Source organism: Equus caballus, chromosome 18 (assembly GCF_041296265.1).
Source record: "Equus caballus isolate H_3958 breed thoroughbred chromosome 18, TB-T2T, whole genome shotgun sequence".
Classification (NCBI taxonomy): Eukaryota; Metazoa; Chordata; class Mammalia; order Perissodactyla; family Equidae; genus Equus; species Equus caballus.
The window spans coordinates 78924168-78941483 of record NC_091701.1 but is presented as its reverse complement, the minus strand read 5'-3'; the positions used below and the strand labels follow the sequence as shown (position 1 = coordinate 78941483).

Below are 17316 nucleotides of genomic sequence, written 5' to 3'. Positions count from 1 at the left end.
CTCCCTTATCCCTTAACACTTCAGACTTTATTTCTAGGAATGAGTGTATTGGCAATATAGATTTGATTGGCCTCACATTGATGTATGATTGATGTAATGATTGACACAGTGCTGTAGAATACGTTTAATGAGAAAATGTAGAGAGGGGAATGCAAACATAGGCTTGATCTGGCCCAGCATGTGGCGTGAAGGCCAAGAAGAAACAGTTATTCATACATTCCATAAATATTTGAGCACCTAGGCACTGAGCTGGGATGTCAGGGATAAAACCGTGAACGTAATACCAATGTCCTTATGAGGTTATAACTTACTGTATGAGGAGACGGGTGTCAGTACAGACAGCCAAACCAGCAATTTCAGTACATGAGGTGAGTACTACGACAGGAAAGACAGAAAACCTTCTTGGTTAAAGGTCCTTGATGACTTTGAGAATGAATTACAAAATTCATTACAAGTCGAAGGATGAAGGCTTTGGAGAAGAAAGATAGATGCTGGTTTGCAAGGAATTAAGGGATAAGTGGGGGAGGTATGCTATTGCTGAATTTAGGAAATTTGGCGCTGAAAAGGAGAAAAAAATAGTTTAACAAGAGGAGGGTACCCAGGAGAATTAAATATTTTTCTGTCCTTCCCACTCTGAATAAGCTGGACTAGCTGAAGGTGAGAGACTGAGATATTAGAGGGAGAATGAGTGAGATCTAGGACATGCTTAGTTTTGGAGGAGAAAAAAGCATATTTGTTCAGATAGAACTAGAGAGAAGGATGAGAATCTTGGTGTGGTTATAGAATACATTTTAGTGATGAAGATCCTCCTGATGGATGTGATTATCTTAGTGATGGAAGGAAGTGAGGTCATATGAACTTGGAAACTATTTAGAACAAGCTATGAGGGAATGAGTTAGGCAATGAGGAGAAACGATTAACAGTACTGCCAAATAACAGTCAAGACCCAGTTGAGGTTCGGAAGCATGCAGTGTTTCTGCATAGTTCTCCCACAGAGCTCTACTCTCCAGAACTAGAGTGAGTTTATCCTTAAATTGTCGAGGGTTAGGATCATCTGGTTCTTACCTTTATTATTTTTGCATAGTATAGTGAAAGATGCATGCAACTTTTCATTACTGTTTTGTTTCAACAATTCATTTCAGTGATCTTTTTCTCTTCCTGCATGATAATGAGAACTGCCCTTTTCCACCTCCTTTACCTATCATTTTCTTCCTTCCTGCATTTTCACAGCATGCTATTTCTCTGAGATGTCCCAGCAAGCAGGCCAAGCGTCATATTGACTTCACAGAAGAACAGGCTGAGCTGACACCTGTAAGTTTGTAAACATGTCCGTGGGACTACTTAATTATCAATGAAGAGGAATGCATTCTTTAGAACTCTTAATGATGAAACCTTGTCGTATACCTCAGTTTTTCGAATAAAAATTAAACCAAGCTTAAAAATAAGTGAGCAAAACCAGATGAGCAGCTGTATGATACAGTACCATTGAATGCTAATACTCATGGTAAGATTATATAGGGGGAAGCATATCTGACATACAGGAATACTGTATTGGAACTTGAAACCACATGCTTTCTTTTTTATTCTGAAGCTAAGAAATTTTGTAAATTTCTTAAGAAGGAATTTAGCTGTTCTTCAGAATGGAGATATCAAGTAGAATGACTCTCCTGCACTGATGCTTGACTGAAAACCTAATTTCGTTCTTCAAAAATTATGTTGGTTGACAAATATGGATGTTTTCAGAGCTGTGTTATTCCATACGGTAGCCATTAGCCACACATGTCTAGGAGGCACTTGAAATATGGTTAATCCAAATTGAGATGTGCTATAATGATAAAATAGACACTGGATTTCAAAGACTTAGTATGAAAAAAAGAATGCAAAATATCTCATATTTTTTGTATTGATTACTTGTTGAAATTATAATATTTTGGATATTTTCAGTTAAAGATAGTAATATTGGTTTATTTCACCATTTTCTTTTTACTTTTTTTAAATTACATTTCCATTGGACAGTGCTGCTTCGGAGTCATCTGTGAAGCATAAGAAAAAACACCCCAAATCCCTGACCGCCACCCAACTGAATCAGATTCCCTCTGATCTTCCTTCCTTCCTTTTCCCTTCCTCCCTCCCTCCCTTCCTCTCTATCCTTTAAAAATATAGGCAGTAACACAGTGGATTGATTGACGACCAACTCATGGATTATATCCTGCATAGTGAAAAGCACTTCTCCACCCTCACCTCGAGCCCTCCCCACACTCATAAGCATTAGCCACACTTACTATAATACTTGCCTTGTCATCTTCTTGTTTCTTCTGCCCAAGCAGCAGTTCTCAATCCTTTCAGTCCCAATACCCCCATTTAATAACAAATAATTTGTAACACTATATCTTTAGTATCCCGAATGAAATTCAGAGATAATGTAACTTACCTTCATACCTATGTTTTTAATTAATTTAATGCCCTAACACCTAGTATGAAGGAGAAATAGCCTAAAAGTAATTTATAATATAATAATACCTATTTCAGTTTTTAAGTGCTTGGCCACCACTATATTGAAAGACACAATGAAATGGTCAGATTCTATACCTACTTATAATTAAGAACTTTGGATTTAAGAGAAGTGAGAAGATCAGAAGTCGTTTTTTTTTTACAAGTAGTACAGGAAAAAGAAATCAGAAATATGGGCGGACCCAGAATTAAAATGTGTTATGATAAATAATAGCAGACAAAACATACCTGAATACCGTAATAGAAAAAGGGAAATAACCTTAACTGAAGTAGGGATAATGTACTGAGACAATTTATAGACTGTCAAAGGAAAGAAAATGGGAAAGGACAAAATGCTTGCAAATGAGATGAATTTTATTGATAATTATAGTGACAGAATCATTCCCTGCCTTATAATGTGGGATGAAACAGAGATAAAATGATTTTAATATTGGATTTTTACAATATAGATTTCTTATTGTGCTATAAATATTTTAAATAAGACAGTAATGTGAAATATTTTTTAAATAATCTTTATTAATGAAGTTCAGTGAAATTCCTGCATTTCATGTCTTTTCACTAATTTAATAGTATTTAGTTCTTCATTTTGTTAAAAGGAATTTCACATGTCTTCTGTCATTTATTTGCATGCCACAGAGTGCACACTGATCCTGCCAGTTTGGGTATTGGCAACTCTTACTTCAGGCCAGGTTTCCATTGGTGAAATGACTGTCCAACATAGTGAATAACTCTTGGTAAATTCTGAGCAAGACACAGTGCAGGCTTCCCTTCATTTATTGGACATGGTAAATAGCATTCTGAAAGAGACATCGAGTATTAAAGTTACATAAAAATCTTTGCGTTTATGTGTAAAATAGTTAGGTTCTAAGCTCAGATTGTTATAAACAGGGTTCCCCATCTGTATGACTTTCCATTTGAGGACATTAGAAATTCACATGTGATGTGGGACTTTTGTTATTATGTGACATCACTGCATGACTGCCGGGCGTCTAGGACTTCTGACTTACCCTCCCAGTAAATACCAGTAACACCCGCCTCCTCTTCATTGTCACAGCCCGAAGTCTCCCCAGGGTTTTCTGAAATGCCTCCTGGAGGGCAGGGAGCACCACTCCCTTTGAGAACTGCTGCTCTCTCTCTCTTTGCTCTGTCTCTACCTCCCACTCCCAACTCCCAGCCGCCTCTTACCCTCCAGGACTTTAAGCTTTTGCAGAAATACTTTCCTGAGCGTCTAATTTGGGGTGAGGTACCACACCTCCTCCTTGCTCCCAGACCGCTTCACCCACTGATTTGTAGGCATTCGTTACTTCCCTGTTAGACTTGAGACTGTGTGAGCAAGGAAGGTCGGTCTTGGCCACCTTTGCTTCTCAGTGCCTGGCTTGGTTCCAGGCTCAAAGTTGAAAATCAGTAGTTGACTAAATGAAAGAAGGGGAAAAATGGAAGAGAGAAGGAAAACTGGCTTAATAACCTAGTGAAAGGGATTAAAAATAAGCCGCTGACTTTGTGTTGTTAGTGGTGGATGAAAGAAAATCAAGAAGGCCCTATTTGGAAGAAGCTCTGTGCATTTTGTTATCAGCGGCCGGTGCTGAGACTGAAGGCTGAGCTAAGGACGTGCCCAAACCACTGTCTTCTACTTTCCCAGTCCTCCAGCTGCAACTGCTCTTCTCACCCCTCTTGCATCTCTCCAGTAGCCAGTTCTCCTGCACCTCCACCCTCTTTCTGAGGAATTCTAGTGCAATGGATGACTGGCGCCAGTGGGGGAAGATAGATAAAGTAAGGCTTTTGTTGAAGGAAGGAGGTTGCTGCTGCTTCTGGTTTCTAGATTTTCGTTTTTTTCTGCTACGAATACCTGTAGCTTAGACGGAGGGAATGTGGAGACCTGGCCTCCGTCTAGTGATTAAGCAGCTAATAGCTACGTGACTGTCCCAAACACAGAGTACTGATGACCATGGTCAGCTGTTGTTTGTGGCCTGGTTGTTTAGATGTGGCATATTTTTTGGGTCACCTACCTAAATGGTTGTTCCCAAGGCCAGCCCCATGGCCGAGTGGTTAAGTTCGCGCGGTCCACTTGGGCGGCCCAGGGTTTCACTGGTTCAAATCCTGGGCGCGAACGTGGCACTGCTTGTCAGGCCATGCTGAGGCAGTGTCCCACATGCCACAACTAGAAGGACCCACAACTAAAAATACACAACTGTGTACTGGGGGGCTTTGGGAAGAAAAAGGAAAAATAAAATCTTTAAAAAAAAAATCTTTAAATGGTTGTCCCCTTTTTATTTTAAGCTATTTAAACCTTTTAATATTTTTAAATTAATAACTTCTAAGTCTTTAAACAAATAGATATCATTGTTTTTTACTGATCAGATTACAGGTGTTTTTGGTGATTTGAAGTCTTGAAGTGATTTGAGTTTGAGGACTGAATGAGTAAACCTTATAAGATTTCTTTGAAGTTTAAACTTGAATTTAATATCTGAAATTATATTTACCAACTAATAGTTTGTTTTGAGGGCCTGAAGCAGATTTATTTTTAAAAATTCAAAATATAATTGTCTGAATACAGATATTCTCATTTGGGGGATCTTTTTCTGAGAAAGTAACTTTTATGGGTAGGATAAAGTAAATAGGGGTAGGTTTTCAGGAAATTATTTTCTATATGTTTTACACAGTGGTGTAGGAATACATTTTTTCCCATTACGTGTGAACAGCAAAAACTGAATGAGAGTAAGAACAATGAAAGTTAGAGTTGCTCTTTTTAATTGTCCTTCCAAATTTTCTCCCTGGTCTTAGCTGCTTGTTAACCTCAAATTAAATTGAATTTTTGGAAATTTCTGCTTACCTAGTGTCATTATAGATGAGCCAACTAATCTTTACCTTTAGGAGAATTACACCATTTATGTAAATGAGGCCCTAGGTATAATTGTCTCTGTTCTTGTTATTGTTTGACCTTGTTAGTACTAGTCTTGATGAATATGTCCAATTTTTTTTTTTAACCTTAGATTTCTGTCTTTGTCGTTGTTGTTTTCCAGGAGTGAGTGGAAGGGGAAAATATGCTTGTAAGGTTCATCTTGAATTAAAGCAGGCAATGAAGTATCATATAGCAAACCCATCTCCAGATAGTGTTGTAGATATGAGCAATGTTTACATTAATATCATTTTCTGTAGTACTGTTTCTAATCTTGAAGTGTGTTTGATTATCTGTGACAACTTTAAGAATGGTCTAGTATTTGTTTACATATTCCAAAAATTTGTTTCTCAAGAATAACTTGATATATAGGTAGATTTATAAAATATAGAATATTTTCTGTAACTCCACTCAGCTGTGCCATGCATTGTTTTAAATGGTGGTTAGTACCTCAATAGCATTAAAAAATAAATAATAACTTAGAATTATTTAGGGACAGGCAAGTATGAATTACATATATATCAAAACAGTTAGAATTTATACCATGTGAATTTAAATACGATTGCAGAAACTTACCTCACAACGTGGTACTAAAAGTTATTAAAGGAGAAAAGGATAGTTAGGGACTATGTTATTCAAAAATTATTTTTATGAAAATATATTAATTGCTTGAATTAATTTAACCAATTTAAGGTAACAACATTTCTTAATATTTTGTTCATATTACTTATTTGCTGTTCAGGTCCTTTACTGTGCAACACAATCCTATTAGTATTCTGATATAACGAGTGAATTCATAAAATTTTACTGAAGAGTGATATCCGTTAGGCAAAATGTTTATGGACATTTTTCCTCTTGGTGTGGCTGTCATTGAACTAGTCAGAAATGCTTGCAGAAGTTTTAAAAATGATGTAGTCTTATTCTATTTTCATAAGAATAGACTGTTTAAAGCTATATAGTTCTTGTATAGGCTTTAACAAGAGGAAGGAATCTGGTCATTGATCTTCGACACCTGATATTTGTGCTGTGTGCACGGTGCTCACCAGCGCTGCCCTAGCAGACAGACTGGCTCTGTGCTTTCTGCGGAGTATGATCCATTTTCCCAGAGGGAGGGCAGCAGGAGCAACTCGGACATGCCTGCTGGCATAGGTGGTGTCTTTGCCTCCCTCTTCCTTTTTTCCCCCTTGATTTTCTTTTGGACACCATTCACTGAGTTTAGGAAAAAGATGGATTAATGATAAAGAATCATTTTTGTCTACTTTATATTTTAAACACATTAAACCTCCACTGACTTCTTTTGCCTTTTTTGTTTTTCTCTCTCTTTTCTGCACAAGCATTCCTATCTGGACAGGGAAACCTCCCTTCTTCTGAGAAACATTGCAGGAAAACCTGCCCATTTGCTGACCAAGGTGACACTTCTTCTTTCCACCTGCATGTAAATATTTATGCTTTATGGGTCAAATATAATTTCTGGTTTTGATTGTGCTCTCAGATTTCTCAGATTGTGCTTTCTTATTTCAGCACCTTTGTCCTTCATAGAGGTGTTTTTTCTCTTACTGAAGGTAATTATTTACTGATCTTAATGACTGTCAGAAAATATTGAGAATAGAAAATATTTTCAGTAATTTTTTACTTGTTTTTTAACTTTTGTAAATACCTGACAGTCTTCCCAAGTACGTTGCACTTTTTCAAGTTTAACATTGTATTGCTCTTTAAAGTCTAAAAATCATTGTTTTAATTTTAACTTTTACTACTAATGGTTATCCATCTGTGAGTTTCCTTAGCAAACTTTGTTTTCTAATTTTGTTTATGTTATCAACTCTTTGTTTAATTAAAACATTTATTTATATAAACAGAATCTTACTTTACGTTAATTAGCTTAATCAAATTGGAAGAGAAGGCTGCAATTTTCTCAGTTCTCTGCCCTCAGAATGGTTTGAATTGGTTCAGCTGGATTTCCACTGGGCTGGTATCTTACATCAATTTAAAATCTTTCCACTGTTGTCATCATTAACTGAGGAATAGCAGAATAGGGAAGCTGAGTAGCTTCCTACCTCTTTTTAAGTTGTTTTTATTTCATTTTCTTATTTAAATAATGTTAAATTAAAAAATGTCAGTCTTGGTTATAGGAAGTTTCTGAAAAATATACATAGTAATATGGGTAATGTTTCTTAGTTGTTATTATTGTATCTAAGAGTTTTTAAAAAACTCATTTCTTCTTAACTTTATACAGTTGTAAAAGAAGGTGATAAAGCTAAAATTAAAATCTTCCTGAGAAGCAGCTCAAAGAGAAGACCCAAGCGTCATCAATGAAACCCTTTCTCTTGCTTGAGTTCCTCTCTTTAAGATAGATCTAGGAAAGGGGTAGAAGCCACTTACAGATCAGGGAAGTGTAGATGTCCAAGCAGATAGCCCTGTACTTAAAACCATAGCAGATTCTTCCCTTTTCCTTCTCTCTGGACTCTCTTTCCCTGGAATCCACAGCCCTGGCTTCAACAGGGATCTCTGGTCGAGGTCAGATCTCCCTCCCTGAGAGCAGCACATTTCCAGATGGTTGTCAGGCACTTCCCGGAAGCTTACCTGCATTTTACCAGCACCTCCAACACCCAGGTCTTTAGCTTCCTTACCCACTCTCTCCCTGGGGCCTCACAATTTATATCCATCGTCTTTTCACATTTCTATTTCTATTCAGAATGCTGCCGTTAGATCCCTCTTACCCAGGTTTGAGCCCTCTACCATGTTTGGCACCTTTCTTCTTCTCACTTAGTATCTCAGTGCTCAAATGAAGCTTGTCATGAAGCTGCGCTCAGATTAAATGTAACATTTCACCACTTTTGTTGCTTATTTATTCAACTAGTACTTGTTGAGCGTGCACAGTGCTGGGTGCTGAGCTGTAACATTGTATAAAATGGACAGAGTGCCCACCATCAGGAGCTCACAGTCTACTTAGGAAGATAGATAAAAAACATTGACAAGCAAGCATGTAGACAAATTCTAAATCATGGTAAGGGCTACAAAGGAAACAAGGTAAAGCAATAGAGAATACCAGAGAGAGGACTGGGCCTGATTCCCTTTGGATGGTAAGATCAGAGAAGGCCTTTCTAAGGGGGTGACATTGAATCTAAAGCTTGAAGGATGAAAAGAAGCCAGCTTGAGGGTGAAGGGAAGTGTTCTATGTAGATAGGCGCCGCGGACAAAAGAGCTTGGCGTGTTTGAAAAGCTAACAAAAGACTGTTTCTGGAGCCACGGTAGTTGAATGAAGATGTAGTGTCTTGATTTGAATTTTGAGATAGGCAGAAATGAGATCATGCAAGGCATGCTAAGGGGTTTGTGTTTTTTCTAAATGCACTGGGAAAGTATTGAAGAGAATAACTTCATCCATTCAACAAATATTTACTGCATACCTACTCTGTACCAGACAACGTTACAACCCTGGGGATATGGCGGTGAATAAAACAAAGTTCCTGCCATGGGGAGAGTTGTTCTGCAAGTGTTGGATAAGTGCAGCAGTAACTTCTCATCTCCCTCTGCCCAAGCGACTGATACCAACTGCAGTGCCAGAGCATCATTGCTCAGATCATATCTTCTCCTGTTATCCAAAAGTTATGGCAATCCTGGTGTATGTAGCCAACATCTGGCTCTAGCTGCCTCCTATATACCGTCCTATTTATGTACAACAAGAAGTTTGAGCAGGAATGTGATTCAGTAGCATGGAATCTAAACGCTCAGGTGGAGTGGGGGATGGAGTCAAGGATGAAGTGGCAGAAATTCCTGGGTGACCCGAGCCATGGGCCATTCGATGTCAGTGCTGGCTGTTTTGAAGCTAAAATGGGTTTATACCTGTTGCACACTACCTGTGCAGCAGAGTGGTTCCTCTTACCCAGAGAACATGGTGCCCCAGTCACTAACCCACCTCCTGTCTGCACTTTGCAAACTAGGACATTGTGACACGTGGAAGTTAGTACACAGTAGAATGAAGACAGGAGCACTGTGCTTAGGCCAGGGCAGCAAAGGGAACGTTTGGTTTTTCATCACCAATCCAGTTGTCACTACACCACTGTTCATGAAATAACTATCCCACATATAGTTCTGAGCTGGGAGTTTCTGCAAAAACAGTGCCAACCAGTTTCTTCTAGGAGCAGCATTAGTGCCAGCACAGGACTACTTTGCCGTAAGTGGGAGCAGTGGGCAAAGACGTCGCTGATCTGATACCTGTAAATCTCTGGGTGCCGTTTCCAAGGTCTCCTCTGACCTCCTGATCTAATAATGCATTTTTGTCACCATTTTCTCCCTTACCCTGCTTTATTTGTTTCCCATAGGACTTATCACTGACAACTTAGCACACATCTCCTCCTTTACTGTCTTGTCTCTTTAAATGTAAGCTCGCTGAGAGCAGGGACTCTGTACCCACTGCATGCAAACCTCAGCCTGCATAGTCTCAGCAAACGTCACATAAAGGGACGGTCCTTTAGTGACTGTCGAGGTTTCAAGGTCTGCTGTAATGCTAACCACCATTTTCTTTGCCTCAGAGAACTTATGAAAAAGCTCTTATGTTACTGGAAGTCCTTTAGTTTATTTATTTATGTATTTGTTTGTGAGGAAGATTGGCCCTGAGCTCACATCTGTTGCCAATCTTCCTCTTTTTGCTTGAAGATTGGCCATGAGGTAACATCTGTGCCAGTCTTCCTCTATTTTGTATATAGGATGCTGCCACAGCATGGCTTGATAAGCGGTTTGTAGGTCCATGCCTCAGATCCAAACCTGCAAACCCTGGGCCGCCAAAGTGGAGCATGCAAGCTTAACCACTACGCCACCGGGCTGGCCCCTGAATGTCTTATTTTTGACAGGCAGTTTTTATCTACTGCAATCCCAAAAGTTTGTACTATTACTCTTAAGGACAAAAAAGACTGTGCAGTTATAGTGGAAAGAGCAAGTAGTTAGTCACTTGGTAACTGCCTGTCTGCTCTTAGAAAGATTCATCTTTCTGGGCCTTAGTTAATCAGTACAGTGGATGTAATAATGGTATTGGCCTTGCGTTACTGAGAATTAAGTGAGAGACTGGGTGTAACACGCCTCCGAGTATGTGGCAAGTTTTAGGTGCTCAGTTAACGTTATTTCTCTTCTCAGTGAGTCCGTCAGTTTTAGGATTTCTTCAGGGGAAGTAAACTAATTGTTACTATTATTATTTTGGCTCTCAGCAGTTTTATAGAATAGAGCATTTCATGGGCATTAAACTTATCACTCCAAGTTTTCTTTGAATCATTTTAATTTACATAACTTTTTTATCGTTGTAAACTGTGAAGTAAACTAGATCCCAAAGAAACTGCTAACTGCTCTTTAGCCCCTTAATTTCAGTTGGATTTGTTCTGAACCCACAAAGCTTTAATAATTTCTTAGTTGAAGGAATTCACTAGCCTTCTCTTAGCAACTGTAACTCTTTCTGTAAGTGTGCTAATTTTTACAGTGAAGAGAATACTCCAACACTTTGTAACCACAGCGTTGGCTTTCATTTAATCATAAGATCTTCACAGAGTTTTTGTCCTTTATGTAAATTTGAGGAGGCTTGGCATTTGATTGTTATTGATAGCTACACAGGATTTTTTCAGGTAGAAAATGGGTTGTCTCTTGCTGTTTTAAGAGAAGGGGTAGAAGAGAAAGTTAAGTTGTTATATGTGTGAGGTATCTTTTACTTATGTTTAGGATGGTTGTGGGACAAACAGTGATAGTCAGAAGTTAAGGGGCAGAAGACTGAAGACCTGAGTTTGTCAGCTTTAACCACAAGAAGGGAACAAGAGATGAATAAAGCTTTGTTCTTTGTATTAAACTTGGGCTGCAGACATTGAACATAGATTTGCATTGCCTTCATAAATAAACTATTAGATGTCTTCTAAGTATCTAATCTAAACACATCAACAAAGATTTATTGATCTTTCCTGTTTTGCACAATGCTCTGTGAGCTTGAAACAATTTCTTCCTTTCCTAGGTTGTTATGGTTAAAAGATATGATGATAGCTTAAATGTAGTAGATAAAAATTAAACTTTCTAAGGAAGAGCTTATTATCCACAGGAAACATAAACTACTATGAGTCTTGCAGTTTTATATAACTATTTTTATCTCCAGTTTTACTCCAGTGATGATATTCAGCCTCTAAAAAAAGTTAGAGGTATCTTGATCAATAGTTTCTTCAAAAAGCTTCTAGCAAGGATTATCCTTGTTAATAAACTAAAGAATAAATGAAGATTTGCCTAGGTTGAAATTAAGCACATAGCTCTTAAATTTGAATTTGACACAATTTTAACACAGAAAAATGTATGTAGTTATTATTAAAGTGTAGTATTTTCAGCAAATGGAAGAATAGCTGAATTTGGATGTTGAAATAGCCATAGCTAGCTGTACATAAAAATGGTTTCTTATTGATGGCTAAGAAATCTAATTGGTTTAATGTATGTTAATTTGTTGCACTTCTCTCTTTGTTTCTTTAATCCTTTCTTCTACTGTGTCAGCTTTTTTCCAGTTAGCATGTGGAACAGAAACTGAATTGGGAGTCTAATGTTATAATTGAATCACTTTTTATGTCAGTGCTTCAAAAGATAGCACTGGTTGTATTCTGTTGTATTTGGCAAATAATATTATGCTAAAATGGGAGTATGAAAATACTGTTTTCATATTTATAACCAGTATCAAAATATAATATTTAATTTCTTATATTCTTTTTTTGAATAAGCTTTATTTTTTAGAGCAGTTTTAGGTTCACAGTAAAATTGAGAGGAAGGTACAGAGATTTCCCATACATCCCATGCATAGCCTCTGCATTATCAACATCCCCCACCAGTGTGGGACATTTCTTACAACTGATAAACCTACACTGACACATCATTATCGCTCAGAGTCCAGAGTTTACATTAGGGTTCACTCTTGGTGTTGTATATTCTGTGAGTTTGGACAAATGGATGATGACGTATATCTGCGCTGATAGTATCATATAGAATAGTTTCGCTCTCCCAAAAATCCTGTGTGCTCCACCTATTCATCCCTCCTTCTTCCCAAGCCCTGGCAACCACTAATCTCTTTACTGCCTCCATAGTTTTGCCTTTTTCAGAATGTCATGTAGTTAGACTCATACAGTATGTAGCCTTTTCAGATTGGCTTCTTTCACTTAGCAATATGCTTTTAAGTTTCCTCCATGACTTTTCACGGCTTGATAGCTCATTTCTTTTTAGCAGTGAATAATATTCCGTTGTCTGGATGTAGTACAGTTTATCTGTTCACCTGCTGAAGGCTATCTTGGTTGCTTCCAAGTTTTGGCAATTATAAGTAGTTGCTGTATATGTCTATGTGCAGGTTCTTTTGGTGGAGATAAGTTTTCCACTCATTTGTGTAGATGTTAAGGAGCGTGATTGCTGGAGTGTATTGTAAGAGCATGTTTAGTTTTATAAGAAACCACCAAACTGTCTTCCAAAGTTGCTGTATCATTTTGCATTCCCATCAGCAATGAATAAGAGTTTTTGTTACTCCAGAACTTTATGAGCATTTGGTGTTTCAGTGTTTTAGATTTTGGCCATTCTAATAGGTGTGAGTGGTATCTCATTGTTGTTTTAATTTGCAATTCCCTAATGACATATGCTATTAAGCATCTTTTTATAGGGTTGTTTGCCATCAGTATATCTTCTTTGGTGAGTTGTCTGTTCAGGTCTTTTGCCCATTTTCTAATTAGATTGTTCATTTTCTTGTTGTTTTAAGAGTTCTGTAGGGGCTAGCCCGGTGGCGCAGTGGTTAAGTGCACATGTTCCACTTCACCAGCCTGGGGTTGGCTGATTTGGATCCCAGGTGCAGACATGGCACCGTGTGGCAAGCCATGCTGTGGTAGGCATCCCACATATAAAGTAGAGGAGGATGGGCACGGATGTTAGCTCAGGGCCAACCTTCCTCAGCAAAAAGAGGAGGATTGGCAGCAGTTAGCTCAGGGCTAATCTTCCTCAAAAGAAAAAAAGAGTTTTTTGTATAGTTTGGATAGTGGTCCTTTATCAGATATTTCTGATAAATATTTTGCAAATATTTTTTCCTAGTCTATGGCTTATCTTCTCATTCTCATGAATATTCTCTTTTGCTTAAAAATGCTTTTTGGCTTTGAGAACATATTCTAAACTTTTGTTTGTTTTTACTTCTGCAGATTAGTTATAATATCATTAAAGAATTTGGTCTTTTAGAAGTTCATGTTTATATTTCAAATACACAAAGCATTAGTTCTATGTAGCAGGTTTTTTTCATCAGACTTTGAGATTTAAATTTGCTTTTCAGGAACATGAAGTGAATTGTTAAAATATACCTTGGCAAAATTTTCTTCTCCATAACAGCCATTCATACCATAAGGATGTGGCAAATAAGCCATGAGGAACATAAAGTTGTTATTCCATTGAGAAAACACTCATGAAACCTCTGCTTTCCTCTTTCTCTTCCAAAAAAACTGCCAAATAACTGATTTCATAAAAACCACGGGAAAATGCTGGTACATTTAAAATTCCTTTATAGAGTAGTACTCTACTCATCAGAATCACATATAATTGGTATTTTGACTAATAATGCTTTTGTTTCTCTAAGATACAGAATTCTAGAAACTGAAAATTTTAATGACAGTAGTTTTCTCATTTTATAGCCTGGTTTAAAAAGAAAAAAGTTTTATCTTATGTTAAAATATACAGTCAACATATTTTATAATTCTCTTCTTTATTTGCATAAAGGGGAGATGGGATGATTTAGTCTTTTAATCAAAGGAATATATCTATGATAGTCTAAGAATCAAGTCTTATCTTACCCCTCTCCATTGTTAAAATAAAGTTCTTTGTTCTCTAATTGGGTTTACAGATAGTATTTCCAGACCTTGGTTATTATGTTAATTCACTGGCTCCCTTCATTGACTAGGATCAGATTTCTGGCAAACAAGCCCACTGTCTTCCTACTTGTTTTCTTCTCTGTTCCACAGAGTAGTAAATACTAAGCTTGAAATGAGGGGAGACAGCCTAGAGTATGAAATGGAAAGAGAAGCAGTTCAGAAATAAGAAAGCCAACAGAATTTAGGAGAACAAGGAATAAATCTATTAAATGAATTGAGTTTTGTTTTTGCTTTTTGCTCTGGAAGCTTTAGCTTTTTAATGAAAAATAGCAAACACATGGCTTATTTAATCACAATCCAGAGCAAATTTAAAGTTTGGCTGATATAATTGGGTTTTTCTTTTGCTTTGTTTTTTTTAAGTCTTAAATAAAGGAATATATAAGATGGCATTTTATATTTTCCTGAGATATTTTCTAGAGTAATCAAAAGCTTAGAATTAGAAAGTAATCCTTTATAAGCAAAGGTTTACATACATGAGTTTTTTCAACTGGAGAGTAATGCTACAGTGTACCATGGCCTATTGCTGGAAAGTACAAGTAAGTACCTGTATTAGAGTACTGTATGTTATTTTAGGAAAAAATAGATAAATAGTTTAAGTATCTTTTAGTTCTTGATAATTTTACTGCTACTTATAATCAAAATTTTCTAAAGTAGAAGTTACTAGAAATTAAATATTTGGAAATTTTGGCATTTAAAAAATTTTATCAATGAATTAATAGAAACAAATTTGAGTTTACTGACATGAGATATTGATTAAATTGTGTGATTTTCCAAAGTAGAGTAAAACCTAGAATATAATGCAGCCTCCTCTTTTTGTGTTGGTACACTAATGAGAACATACCTACCGTTTTTATTAAGGATTTTTATATGGTTGCAAAGAAATAAACTGATACTGTTTTTTGCTATTTCTATAATGGATGATACATTTTCAGTGTAACAGAACAAAACGTTAGGATGCAAAAAATTGCCCATACTTTGGAGGGGGTATAAATTCAGAGTCGAGGGATTGTGAGTGTGTGACAAACTGGCAGGCCCACAGACAGCCCATTAGACATTCATGTATCTCCAACCCCAGAAGCTGAAATTCAGCTGCTTCAGATTGACGGATCACGCTCCTTAATTTCCTGTAGCACAGATTTCTTTTTGTCTAGAATATGGAACCTAGTCTTATTATAAGAGATCTTCAAGTCTGCATCTTAAAAATGCTCTTGCTTTATGAACAGGGTTATTTTTAAAATGTGGTCTATGTAAGCGGGTGAAGTTATATTCTTACTAAAATTCAATCCTAGCAACATCCTTAAGGATAAAAAGACTTCTAAAAAATTCTCATTATTTTAGCATTGGTTTATCTGAAGTGCTTTGTGTTCACAGGAAGAACAGGCTGCAAAATTGAAAGCTGAGAAGATCAGAGTTGCCCTAGAGAAGATTAAAGAGGCACAAGTGAAAAAGGTGATATTTGGGCTTTTTCCTGGTTTGGGATTTTTATCAGTTTTACGGATTTATGAAAAGTGGCCTTGTTTGTATAACATACCTCTAAGATACATGGAGAGGTAGAGGAGTATTTCTTCTTAATATATTTTTTGCATGTATTTTTTGTAGGTAAAATGCATTATAAAAGAAATAACTTTCTGGTTTAAAATTCTCCTAAAAGAGCAAAACAAAATAGTCTTCTTATTATAATCTTACCTCTTATTCTAATTTTAAAATGCTTTAAATTTTTGGGGGTACGTTATTTGATACCTAATTTTAGAATATCTTTCTTGCATAATAAAGCCATTATTTGTGTTTTAATTAATATTTAACTAAGGACGTTACTCAGAACATTACTCGATATTGGAAGAAATTTCTAGAATGCCTGTTTTTTGATTTGTATTTAATTGCCTTTCTCCCTGTCACAGCTGGTGATTAGAGTCCACATGTCTGACGATAGTTCTAAGACAATGATGGTGGATGAGAGGCAGACAGTGAGACAAGTCCTGGATAACCTGATGGACAAATCCCACTGCGGGTATAGTTCAGACTGGTCGCTGGTGGAAACCATCTCTGAGTTACAAATGGGTTAGTAATATCCTTGCTTTAATTATGTTTTAATTTCTATATAATTCCAACAGTTTTCATGTTGATAAAAGCACCTTGAGACTTCTTTATATGTTTTTTTCCTATAATATAACCTTGGCTTTTTTACTTTATTTTTTTTCAATTATTTTGAGATTTCTTTGAATACAAGATCATTTCCAGTTCACTTCAGATTTTCTTATGGCTAGAACAAAGTTGTATTTTTTTTTAAGTGACAAAATACGTTTTGCCTTCAAATAAGAACTACATAGATCAAGACATTTACTAAAGACTCTTATATTTATTCACACTTGTACTGAAGTCTTTACACCAGTGTTTGATTTCAGGGGAAACAGAAAGCACATCTTTCTTGTTTTTAACTAGATGTGCTAAGTCTTCTTTTGTGATTCGTGGTTTGGTATGCTATTTTCTAATTTTAAAAATTCCTCATTCTTTGTACCATTATTGACTCCTTTTTTTTTTTTTTTAAAGATTAGCACCTGAGCTAACAACTTGCCAGTCTTTTTTTTTTTTTTTTTTTTCTTTTTCTCCCCAAATCCCCCCCAGAAGATAGTTGTATACTTTTAGTTGTGGGTCCTTCTAGTTGTGGCATGTGGGATGCCGCCTCAACATGGCCTGATGAGCGGTGCCATGTCCATGCCTAGGATCTGAACCCGCAAAACCCTGGGCCGCTGAAGCGGAGCCCACAAACTTAACCACTCAGCCACAGGGCCGACTCCTATTGACTCCTTTAAAATGTTTTCTTTTTGTAATATTAGGTGATTACGGAAACCTTGCAATAATTATTTTATTAGGCTTTATGGAGTTAGTAATCAATTTTAACTTGCAGTTTTATTTAAAAAATGTATTTGCATTACTCTTGCTACCTATTATATCTTAAAGTATTTCATAGCAGTTTCCAGAGAAATAAAGGTTTACTAACCCCTTTCTCTTAGAACACAC

The 17316-nt window shown here is 36.7% G+C and overlaps 1 protein-coding gene across 12 annotated transcripts in view; it reads left to right on the top strand.

The window, feature by feature from the left end:
- Window positions 1–17316, top strand: part of RAPH1 (Ras association (RalGDS/AF-6) and pleckstrin homology domains 1) — a 116371-nt gene that overhangs the window by 45806 nt on the left and 53249 nt on the right. For 8 of the 12 annotated variants that reach the window (XM_070241654.1, XM_070241656.1, XM_070241650.1 and 5 more), the window contains 4 exons: window positions 1231–1311; window positions 6742–6816; window positions 15670–15747; window positions 16197–16356. In XM_070241654.1, the coding sequence (XP_070097755.1) occupies window positions 1231–1311; window positions 6742–6816; window positions 15670–15747; window positions 16197–16356 (394 nt within the window). The remainder of the gene's footprint in view (window positions 1–1230; window positions 1312–6741; window positions 6817–15669; window positions 15748–16196; window positions 16357–17316) is intronic. The other 4 variants (XM_070241652.1, XM_070241648.1, XM_070241646.1 and 1 more) reach the window with 3 other exon arrangements.